This window comes from Pelophylax lessonae (genome assembly GCF_965119305.1).
Source record: "Pelophylax lessonae genome assembly, chromosome: 2".
Classification (NCBI taxonomy): domain Eukaryota; kingdom Metazoa; phylum Chordata; class Amphibia; order Anura; family Ranidae; genus Pelophylax; species Pelophylax lessonae.
This window is the reverse complement of record NC_138769.1, coordinates 698,572,768-698,584,811: the sequence shown is the minus strand read 5'-3', so window position 1 is coordinate 698,584,811 and position 12,044 is coordinate 698,572,768. Positions and strand designations below refer to the sequence as shown.

The 12,044-nt window shown below is 46.4% G+C and overlaps 1 protein-coding gene across 2 annotated transcripts in view; it reads right to left on the bottom strand.

Annotated features, from left to right (window-relative positions):
- Positions 1-12,044, bottom strand: part of ARHGEF17 (Rho guanine nucleotide exchange factor 17) — a 419,270-nt gene that overhangs the window by 70,325 nt on the left and 336,901 nt on the right. For both annotated transcript variants that reach the window (XM_082245420.1, XM_082245421.1), the window contains exon 9: positions 9,400-9,509. In XM_082245420.1, the coding sequence (XP_082101546.1) occupies positions 9,400-9,509 (110 nt within the window). The remainder of the gene's footprint in view (positions 1-9,399; positions 9,510-12,044) is intronic.

The window sequence follows — 12,044 nt, the reverse complement described above, 5'->3', positions numbered from 1 at the left end:
TGCCAATGTTTACTGAAACACCAGCCACATGCCAACTGTTCAACTTGTAAACTCGCCGGTGCAGAATAGGTGAACACAAAGTCTACTGCAGTCCGTTCACTGGCTGAAGATAAAGGCTTAAAGAGTAGGATTGATTTGTCACAAAAAATGAAAAAGTAAACTAACTTTAAAATATCCTGGCCACCCTTCCAGGCCCTACCGCAAATGCCTCATGCTGCCAGTGTATCTGCAATACACAACCCCAGAGCAAGTTTCAATCATAATGCTCACAAGGGTAAAAGCTCATTGGTCAGTGGGACCATGTGATGCATAAACCAAAGAGAAGTACTTCTTTCTTCTGGGTCACCTTACTGGAGGAAGCCGCCGCAAATGCACTTCTCATCGGTCAGCACTGTCATATGGCTGCACTAACCAATGGATGCTTGTTATTGTGAGCATTATGATGGTTAATCGCTCTGGGGATGTGTATTGTGGTGTATGGACCGCTATGCTGGCATCATGATCACTGCATCGGGTATGGAGAGGTGTCCAGGATGGAGAGGTGTCCAGGATAGTTAGTTCACCTTTTCCATTTTTCATGAACCTTTGAATGTTGACTTCTGACAATGAATAATAGTAGCTGCTGTTTAAGAAGGTTTGTTAGGACAGGTACTGATGTTAGATGAGAGGACATGAAGGGCAAAAGGCATTACAATTCATCTCAATGGTGTTCAGTAAGGTTGAGGTCAGGTCTCTGTTGAGTTCTTCCACACCAAACCACGTCTTTAAGCTCCATGGCCTTGTACACAGGGGGCACAATCAAACAGAAAAGGACCTTCCCCAAGCGGTTAGCACAAGGTTGGAATCTTAAAATTGTCTTTAAATGTTATGTATGCTGTAGTCTTTGCTGGAAATACCTGAACTCAATCATTTGGTGGGGTTTTTCATACTTTTGGCCATAGTGTAGATGTAATGGTCCACATACATTTGGCCATAATGTTAATACTCATCTTCCATTAAAATCCAACACAACTGAGTTTTTCTATAGGATTCCAAATAATGTGTAAGCTCAATGTTGGAGCTTACCCAGGGTTAATGTCTTCCTCTTCATGTAACAGTGTTTGGGACTGGCCAAGAGGCTCCAACAAAGTGGTGTGGGAGGGTGTGCTTACCCTAAAATCCATTTATCTGAGTTCATCGACGGACACAGCGCTCCATAAATCATACCTACTGGGTTATATTGCCTCCTCCAGGAGTAAGACTAGGCAGAACAAAAAACACCTGGCTACGCCCATTGGCCGTCCTCAGCTTGGGATATAACCCCCCTCTTTGCTCTAGGGAATCAGTTTAGTAGTAAGCATATTAGAATATTAGAAGTATCAGAACTCCATAGAGGGGAGGGTGCCGTGTCCGTAGATGAACTCAGAGAAAGGGATTTTACGGTAAGTACAAAAATCCCATTTTCTCTTTCGTTCATCAACAAAGACAGCGCTCCATAAATCCTAACTAGTAGGATGTCCAAAAGCAGTGCCAAAAGAAAAATGAGGGGTGGGGAAAATAACCCAAGGCTAAACATAAGAGCCCTTAACAAGGACACAGGGGCCCCGTCTGAAAAATAAAAGTTAAAAAAAAAAAAAAAAACCTTTAACCACTTGCCGACCGGCTAACGTCTATTTACTGCGGCACTCAGCTGCTTACAGGCAAAGCGACGTACACCTACGTCGCTCACCCACGAGCCTGTAGGGGGCGAGCGTGCGCTGCCAGGGGCGCGCTCCCGCCCCTGCTTGTTCCCTGGGGAGCCAGCGCGTGTGACCGGCGGCTCCGATGGCCGCCGACCACTCGCGATCTCCCGCAGGAGAGGGGGAAAGACAGACGGCTGATGTAAACACAGCCGTCTGTCATTCTCCCTGAAGTAAGCACAGAGGCTATGTGATCCTGTTTTTAGGATCGCATGTCTCTGTGGTTACTTCACTAGCCATGCCCCTTGACAGTTAGAATCACGCCCCTAGGGAAACACTTAACCCCTTGATCACCAATAAAGTTAACCCCTTCCCTGCCAGTGTCATTTTTACAGTAACAGTGCATATTTATAGCACTGATTACTGTAGTAAGTCACTGGTACCCCCAAAAGTGTCAAGAATGTCAGTCAGGGGTCTGATCTGTCTGCCGCAATGTCGCAGTCCTGCAAAAAAAAAAAAATCGCAGATTGCCGCCATTACTAGTTAAAAAAAATTACATAAACCTTTCCCGTAGTTAGTAAACGTAATAACTTTTGCGCAAACCAGTCAAAATACGCTTATTGCAATTTTTTTTACCAAAAATATGTAGCAAAAAACTAATTGGCCTATAATGTTAAAAAATTTCGATTTTTACATTTTTTTTTGAGAATTTTATATAAGAAAATTTGAAAAATATTGTTATTTTTTCAAAATTGTCGCTCTTTTTTTTGTTTATAGCGCAAAAAATAAAAATCGCACAGGTGATCAAATACCACCAAAATAAAGCTCTATTTGTGGGGGAAAAGGGACACCAATTTATTTTGGGTACAGTGTCGCACGACTGCGCAATTGTCAGTTAAAGTCACGCTGTGCCGAATCGCAAAATAGGCCCTGGTCATTGAGCAGCCAAATCTTCTGGGGCTAAAGTGGTTAATAGGGAACAGCCCCTCTTAAACAGCAGCCTACAAAACTTTATATGACAACATTCAGGACTGGCTAAGAGCTCCAGTAAAGTGTTGTAGGAGAGAGCTCTCAATAAATGGATTTTTGTAAAATCTTACCGTAAAATCCTTTTCTCTTAGCTCATTGACAGACGTAGTCCTCGGTGATACACCACCTTCGGGTTATGTTGCCTCCACAGGAGCAGGACTAGACAGGAAATTAAAAAGCTCTGGCCACACCCTAGGGGCAGTCCCAGAGGGTATATCCTCTCTCTCTCTGCCTCAGCAAATCAGTTATGTCAAAAAGCAGTCTTTAGAGATTTTAACCCAACCCAACTCAAAAACAGAGGGGCGGGGACTACGTCTGTCAATGAGCTAAGAGAAAAGGATTTTACGGTAAGATTTTACAAAAATCCATTTTTCTCTAGCGCTCATTGACAGACGTAGTCCTCGGTGATACACCACCTTCGGGACGTCCCAGAGCAGTATCACAAATGAGGGGTGGGAAAATGGAAATCAAATCCCAATCTAGAAGGCCCAACCGGTGCCAACTAGAAGTTTACAATGCTCATCCTTAATGATGAGACTCAACAAAAAAGAGAAAAATTTTATTTTTTTTTTTTCAAACAGAAAAAAACCCTCGAGGTAGACCACCGGTCTCCTCAAATTGCGGCCTGCAAAACCTTGCGGCCAAATGAGGCATCCGCCGATGCCGTCACATCAATTTTATAGAATTTTGTAAAGGTATGTATCAACGACCAGGTGGCCGCCTTACATACCTGGACCACTGACGCCTGATGGCGAAAGGCCCAGGAAGTACTGAGCGCTCGAGTGGAGTGCGCCCTAACAGGGAACGGAGGACTCTGACCCTTAATAGAATAAGCCTGTACCACCGTTTGTCTAATCCATTTGGCAATGGTCGCGGCAGATGCAGGCAAACCCTTTCTGGGGCCATCCGTGATCACAAAAAGTGAATCCGTCTTACGGAATGATTCCGTAGCTTTCAGGTATACCCTGATTGCCCGAACCACATCTAAGGAATGCAACGCATGTTCCCGATGATGCTTGGGCTGAGGACACAAGGAAGGTAGTACAATATCTTCATTCAGATGAAAATCTGAAACCACCTTAGGAAGAAAAGATGGCTTAGGATGAAGTACTACCTTATCCCTATGAATCACTAGGTATGGGGACTGGCATGATAATGCAGCCAGTTCTGACACCCTGCGAGCAGAAGTAATAGCCACCAAGAAGGCCACCTTCTGGGATAAAGTAAGCAAGGGAATCTCCCTGATGTTTTCAAAGGGAGGTTTCTGTAGAACCGACAAAACCAAATTAAGATCCCAGGGCGGTAAAGGGCGCGCGGACTGGAGGAGCCAGGTTCCGCACCCCCTGGATGAAATTCCGCACCAAGGACTTGGTAGCTAAAGGTTTCTGAAAGAAGATTGCTAATGCTGAAACTTGACCCTTGATGGTGCTCAAGGCTAGCTTCTGCTCAACCCCTTGTTGCAAAAAGGCCAATATTCGAGTCACCGAATAGGTACGTGGAGGAAATCCTAAAGATTCGCACCACGCAATATAAGTCTTCCATGTGTGATAATAGACCTTGCTGGAAGTCGCTTTCCTTGCTTTAATAAGGGTAGGAATGACTGAAGTAGACAAACCTCTGTCCTTCAGTACTTGGGTCTCAATGGCCAGGCCATTAAACCCAGCGACTGTAAAGCATGATGGTAAATTGGTCCTTGAGACCACAGACACTCCCTGAGACGAAGTTCCCACGGAACGTCTGCGACTAGCATGTCCAAGTCGGCCAGGCCGGCTTGAGGAGGCCAGCCTAGAATTTCTAGGACCACTGGCGCTGATAGAATCTGAACCAGGCGTCCCTAGAGGTATCTGGCCCCGACCATCCGAGAAAGTCTGGTCGTTTTCTGTTCCCACACATTTATCAGATACCTGATTGTTATCAGGAAGGGTGATCTTTTCTGGTTGAACCTCAGGGACCGAAGTCACCCGACTAGAGGCTACCTGGCCTATCTGGTCAACCAGATCCGATTCCTGTGAGGTATAGGGACTAATCTTAGGAAAAGGTAAAGGAAAAGATCTATTCAGGGAACGGTAACTACCGCTTCCTGTAGTACTTAAATGTTGGAAGGGAAGAATCGCACCGGTAGTAGTGGTTGAAGCTCGATCTAATGTCCTGAATACCGGTGAAAACGTCCCCCCACCCTGAAACCGGGTGGGGGCGCACCTTCAGGCTGTGTACTCCTTTGCTTCGGGTTTGGCTGGGTTGGTCCTCTGCTTGTCCGACCAGCCCTTCTTGAACCCTCCTGGAGGAGTCTTGCCTTTCCCGCTAGTACCAGCCGGGCGCCCTTTATGGGCGGTAAAGAAAGGTCCTCGCTTGTTGCGAGGTCCCTTAGCTTTAGCAGCCTGTGGCAAAAAAGTGCTCTTGCCCCCAGTGGCATCCTTGATGATTTCATCTAGGTTGGCCCCAAATAGACGATTCCCCTGAAAAGGGAGATTTGTCAAGGTCTTTTTGGAACCTAGGTCAGCTGACCAGCATTTTAACCACAGCACACGTCTGAGGATCACCGTTGACATAGATGCATGCCCTAATAAGGGAGTAGTGTCCAAGGCTGCGTCACAGATAAACTGTAGCCCTTGTATAATCTGTTCCATCAAATCAGATGTTTCCTGGGGAATATCTTTTCCCCTAAGGTCTTGGCGTACCAATCTCGCCCATTCCGTAAGTGTCTGGGAAACTAGACCAATAACAATTACTGGTCTAAATGCTGACCCTATCAGAGAGAAGATGGTGCGGGACTCTGCTTCCATCTTTCGATCCACCGGATCCTTAAAGGACGAAGTGTCCTCCACTGGGATAACCGTGGCTTTATTCAGCCTGGAAATAGGTGGATCCACCACTGGTGGTACCGTCCATTTCTTAATGATGGATTCCTCAAACGGATAGCGTCTAGCAATACGCTTGGAAATAGTAAAGGTACGTTTAGAATGCTCCCATTCTCCTTTAATCTGATTACCGAAACATTTGGGTACAGGAAAAACCTTCACCGTTTTGATGGGCTTATTAGTACCAAAAGGAATCTCTGTTTCAGTTGCCTCTGCCGGTAAAGCCTCAAGTTTTAAGGTTTCCTGCACTGCCACAACTAGTGCGTCCACCAATGCTTCTTCCTGAATTATAGCAGGAGAAGAAGCGTCCTCCTCACTGTCTGAGGGGGCTTTACCTGGGATAACAGCCTTTGCAGAGGAACCTGCAACTGCAGTGACCATCTCTGAATCAGAGTCAGAGGTGTCAGATAGTATAGGGGTAGACGGGGGTCGCTTCCTTGACCCCCGTCCCTGACAGGCCGCCTCCACCCGAGCCACCATAGACTCCAAAATTGCTGTAAATGACTCTACACTCTGTGCACCGGCGGGTCCCGTGGCCCCCTCGAGGGAAACAGGTGGGGGAATTTGTGTGGCAGGGTCCATGATAATTCCAGTCACTTCCTGGATAATATAATTCAAAAATAAAAAACTTTTTTTTTTTTTTCAGACCCCCAGCGCCACAAAAAGCCCCTTAGTGTTACCTACTAGGGATCCCTATCGATCGAGAGAGAGAGAGAGATAGACCCCCAGGCTCACCACTTGATGCTCAGAGTTTAACTGCAACAGGTTACAGCGCTGTCTTGACAAACAGGAAGTCTTTTGGCTGGCTGCCCAGGAAGAAAGGAGGCGGCTCCGCCCCTCTGCACGCCTTCCGGCGCCTCCCCTAGCTCCACGAGGTGTTTGGATCACCTCAAACATGGCCGCCCCCATGCTGGAGACACGAGGCTACGCCAAAATGGCGGCTCGTGCGATCCAGCAAAAAAAATGGCGGCGGCCTGTACTGAATAGCGGTGTGCTGCAGGGCACACAACACTCTCTGCATGGGGATTTGGCGTGGTTGGCGGTACCGACCCTGGCGGACCGCATGGCCATTCGGGAGGCCTGCTAATAGCTGGAGATCTGATTAGGAAGGCAGTCTACATGTCCGTGGCTTCTGACTGGTAGGTAGCTTATTCTTATCACCGTAAGATTCCCAGAATGCCACAGATTATAATCTTTTTAACATGTATACAATTAGATTGTTAGCTCCCAAACCAAGCCTCCTGGCTTTTTGCACATAAAATCACACTCAAAGTAGGGGGATCTGTGCCATGTTATAGGATAGAGGGGGACTCTATCTTACCATACAGAGAGGGGCCCGCGTTCACCACAAGACCCGTCAGGGGAAAAGGGGGAACATACTACTCACCATACCGGAACCAGGCGGGCACCAACTCCTGACAGTACCCCTCTCCACCGGGGCGGGAGGGCTGTCGACCGATATGGACGCCGTGACTCATGGTCTTTGGCGTTTCAGCGAGACGTTTAACTCGCGGGGTCAGTCCTTTAATGGGACTTTGTCGCGGCCGACCCAGCGCGGAGCTATGGCCTGCACGCGCTCGTAGGCTGAACTGGGGTGACCACCGGATCTCAACATCCAGCCCGTCGCCCAGTTCAGCTTTCTTGCTTGAAGATCTCACAGGAACACTGGAGAAAAAAAAAGCTGTCTAAAAAATCCTTTAAGAAAAAAATCTTGCCAGGACCTAAGATCCCAGCAAGGTATCTAGGTCCTTACTCCTAACTAGACAGAAAATAACTGATTTGCTGAGGCAGAGAGAGAGAGGATATACCCTCTGGGACTGCCCCTAGGGTGTGGCCAGAGCTTTTTAATTTCCTGTCTAGTCCTGCTCCTGTGGAGGCAACATAACCCGAAGGTGGTGTATCACCGAGGACTACGTCTGTCAATGAGCGCTAGAGAAATATGTATTAGTAGGTAAGCTCTTCATACAAGAGAGATACCTGTGCCCTAGTCATTTGTTGTTCCACTCTTCAAACCTTACATCACTTTAGCTGACACATGGCAAGGAACATGCTCTGAAGTGTTGAATGCCTAATGGGCCTTCCAAGGCTGCATAGTTGATGTAGAAAGGAGTTAGGCTAGACAGGCAGCCAGAGAGGAGAATATACACTGTCCTCTATTACAATGGAGTGCAGGCTTTAATCTGACAGGGTCTATATAAACTGGAGTGGCGTTGGTAGATCAGCACTTTCCCAGCATGCTCTACAGCAGCTTTAACCACTTAAGCACCGGAGGATTTGGCTGCTCAAAGACCAGGATCTATTTTGCAATTCGGCACTGCGTGAGTTTAATGGACAATTGCGTGGTCGTGCGACGCTGTACCCAATTGAAATTGACGTCCTTTTTTTCCCCACAAACAGAGCTTTCTTTTGGTGGTATTTGATCACCTGTGCGATTTTTACTTTTTGCGCTGTAAACAAAAAAATAGCGACAATTATCAAAAATTTTCAAAAACTTTGATTGGTTTGCGCAAAAATTATTGCGTTTACTAACTACAGGAAAGATTTATGTCATTTTTATTGCTTTTTTTTTTTTAACTAGTAATTGGCGGCGATCTGCGATTTGTTTTGCGGGACTGCAACATTGCGGCGGACAGATCGGACCCCTGACTGACATTTTTGACACTTTCGTGGGTACCAGTGACATTACTACAGTAATCAGTGCTATACATATGCACTGTTACTGTAAAAATGACACTGGCAGGGAAGGGGTTAACTTTATTAGTGATCAGGGGGTTAAGTGTGTACCTAGGGGCGTGGCTTTTGATGTAACCACAGAGACATACGATCCTACATAGCAGGATCGTATAGTCTCTGCAGTTACACCAGGGAGAATGACAGACAGCTTTGTTTACATCAGCCGCCTGCCCTTCTCCCTCTCCAGCGGGAGATCGCGAGTGATCGGCGGACATCGGAGCCGCCGGTCACTCGCGCTGGAATGTCTGGGAACGAGCGGGGGCGGGAGTGCGCCTCCGGCGGAGCGCACTCGCCCCCTATTGGCTCGAGAGTGAGTGACGTACCGATGCATTACTTTGCCCAGGAGGGGCTGACCGCCGCAGTATATGTACTTGCGGCTGTCGGCAAGCGGTTAAAATACAACAGCAGTACCTGGAATCCCTGGTTTGCAATAGACTAATGTAGTGACTTCCCTATTTAAAATATCCCAAATGTTGCTAACATTTTATAACTGTGGACATGGAAGCAAGAATTTTGTAGCCATTTATCACAACAATGATTTGTACTTGACCGTTTAAAGTTCACTTTTTAAGAAAAAACATGCACATATTTTTTCAGGGAAAAAATGTGTAATTATTATATTTTCCCATAGGGATCTGTAAAGCAGTGGTTTGTGGGTGCAATGTCCGGCTCCTGCAGACGTCCTCCAGTGTTCTGTCCATACCTCTGTACAGGATTTCAGTTAGGCGGGGTTCACATCTGTGCAGTGCGTTTAACATGCACTTTAGGTGTATTACCATTGAACTCTATATGACATGTGTTTTTATGAAAGATGATCAAAGATGAAGCAAGCAGGATTTTTTTTTTTTTTTTTTAACGCACCACACCTAAAGCCGATGTAAAATGCACAGATGTAAACAGGGCCTTAGAAAGCTGGAGGAAGTGTCAATGAACTACAAGTACGCTGATCAGCACACTCGTAGTTCATTGAGAACTACAAACCCGTCTGCTGCAGTGTAAGATGGGACTTGTAGTTTATTCATTCACAGAAATCTGTGCCATGCTGAGTGGCTGCAAGGGAGAGGAATATGGATGCAACTTTCTAAAAGGTGAATTTATTCTTTAATATTAGATAAACCTACAGATTCATGGAGCTGCGGCGTAGCGAACCGGATTTCCTCTTCAGCGTGGTGCAAAGCAACAGGTCCGTGAACAGGAACAGGGAACGATCTTTCTTGCCACCGACCGCTTTCTGCAAAGATAAATGACAGACCCACATTAGAGGCAGAGTGGGAGGATACAGGAGGATTAAATGTAGAAGGCAGACACAGTAGACTGGACTAAATCAGGAAAACTACAAAAAATATTGCTTTTCAAATGTCTTTTTTCTTTTATAAATAGGCGGGTGAAAGTAATCAGGTTATAGCTGACTTCTAAAAATCTCAGATGTAAACTTTATTATTTGCCAAGGAATATGTACTGTAACTCTGTTTGGACACTTTTGCGATTCCCCCATCAAAACTGACTGTGTTGATGGGGAAATCAAGCAGTTTTCTTTCCTTTCACCCATGTGGAAGGGAAAAAAAATTCAAATCCTCTCTGGGCTGCTTAAGTCTGACAACTACTGAACTACTGCTTTGTCAACTAAATGATCTTGCAGAGACTTCAAAGAATGAATAAGAGCTTTAAAGTGGAGTTCCACCCATTTTAACAAGTTGAGATGTACGTAATCCCCTTTAAATATGCTTTTACCAATCCAAACTATTATTATTTTTTTTTTTTTATAAGGAAATACCGTTTTTCTTCTTTATCCATCCGCACTTCCGGGTCCTGCTGCCTATAGGCGATTACGTCACTCGGCGATTCGCAAGGGCTCCTGGGATAGCGGCGTTGTGTATCCCAGCAGCCCTTTGCGAATCGCCTAATGAGGAAATCTCGTGTTATTTCCAGTTCTCATGAATGTATTGCATTCAGTCTGCGCTCCGCCCCGCCTCCTCTCAGTGAGCGCGGACTGAAAGCATTACATCTCATAGAGCTCACTGAGAGGAGGCGGGGCGGAGCGCAGACTGAATGCAATACATTCCTGAGAACTGGAAATAACACGAGATTTCGTCATTAGGCGATTCGCAAGGGCTGCTGGGATAGCGGCGTTGTGTATCCCAGCAGCCCTTGCGAATCGCCTAACACGAAATCTCGTGTTATTTCCAGTTCTCACGGATGTATTGCATTCAGCCTGCGCTCCGCCCCGCCTCCTCTCAGTGAGCGTAGACTGAAAGCATTACATCTCGTAGAGCTCACTGAGAGGAGGCGGGGCGGAGCGCGGACTGAATGCAATACATCCCTGAGAACAGCTGGTGCCGATCTGGAAATAACAAGAGATTTCGTCATTAGGCAAATTGCAAGGGCTGCTGGGATACATGACGCCGCTATCCCAAGAGCCCTTGCGAATCGCCGAGTGACGTAATCGCCGAGAGGCAGCAGGACCCGGAAGTGCAGATGAATAAAGAAGAAAAACTGTATTTCCTTACAAAAAAATAAAATAAATAGTTTACATTGGCAAAAGCATATTTAAAGGAGATTACGTACATCTCAACTTGTTAAAATGGGTGGAACTCCACTTTAAATAATAAAGCTCCATAGTCAGGGGGAATGTAAACTACTGAACTCCTTTATTTAATAATATGTACACTCAGAGGCTGGGAGGCAGATAAACTGCCCATTAAAAAACAAAATAAAACAAACATTTGAATTTTGAGTCCCTCGGCAGTCAGTTCCTGTTTCATATATCGATCAGACAACTATTCCAGATATTTTCGATTTCCAAAGACGATCCGGGCACAGATGGAATACATATAATGGAAACACATATATATATAGGAGTGGTTTTACCTGCCAAAGCTCTGGCACATAGCACAGCCCTGGCAGGGTGGGAGACGTGATTTCTCTCTGCTGTAGTTAAGCAACACTTGGTCTTCTTGTCCCTCACCCATTCTGCGACTGGACTGTAAATGGAGAAGCAGCAAACGATGAACTCACCACTCTGCTCTCTTATCCTATCAGCATGTCCCCTTAGACATGACTGGTTGGCTCCTTGTGCTGCTTCTCTCTCTCCCCATCTGAGTTCCGGAGTACAGGGACAGCAAGAGGCTGATACCAGGTCAGATCCAGGTACTTACACTGCTTGCTTTTAAATAACACATTTAACCACTTGCCGACTGCCTAACGCCGATCTACGTCGGCAGTCTGCCCCTCACAGGCAAAGTGACGTAGGGCTACGTCACTAGCTTGTGAGGGTCTAGGGAGCGAGCGCGCGCCCCCGGAGGCGCGCTCCCGCGTGGTCACGGACCCCCCCGCGCGTGTTACCGGCGGACCCGATGTCCGCCGGTCACTCTGCGATCGGCGGGGGAGAGGGAGAAAGTCAGGCGGCTTGTGTAAACAAGCTGCCTGTCATTCTCCCCTGTGTATGAAGGATGATCATACGGTTCTACTATGTAGAACCGTTGATCACTCTTCATACATCTGAAGCCACAGCCAATCACAGTAGAAAGCACGCCCCTAGGGACACACATAGCCCCTCCCTTTCAAAAAAAGTTAACCCCTTCACTGCCAGTGTATTTTTTACAGTAACAGTGCATATGTATAGCACTGATTACTGTAGAAATGTCACTGGTAACCCCAAAAGTGTCAAAAATGTCAGTCAAGGGCCCGATCTGTCCGCCGCAATGTCGCAGTACCGCAAAAAAAATCGCAGATCGCCGCCATTACGCGTTAAAAAAAAAAACAACAA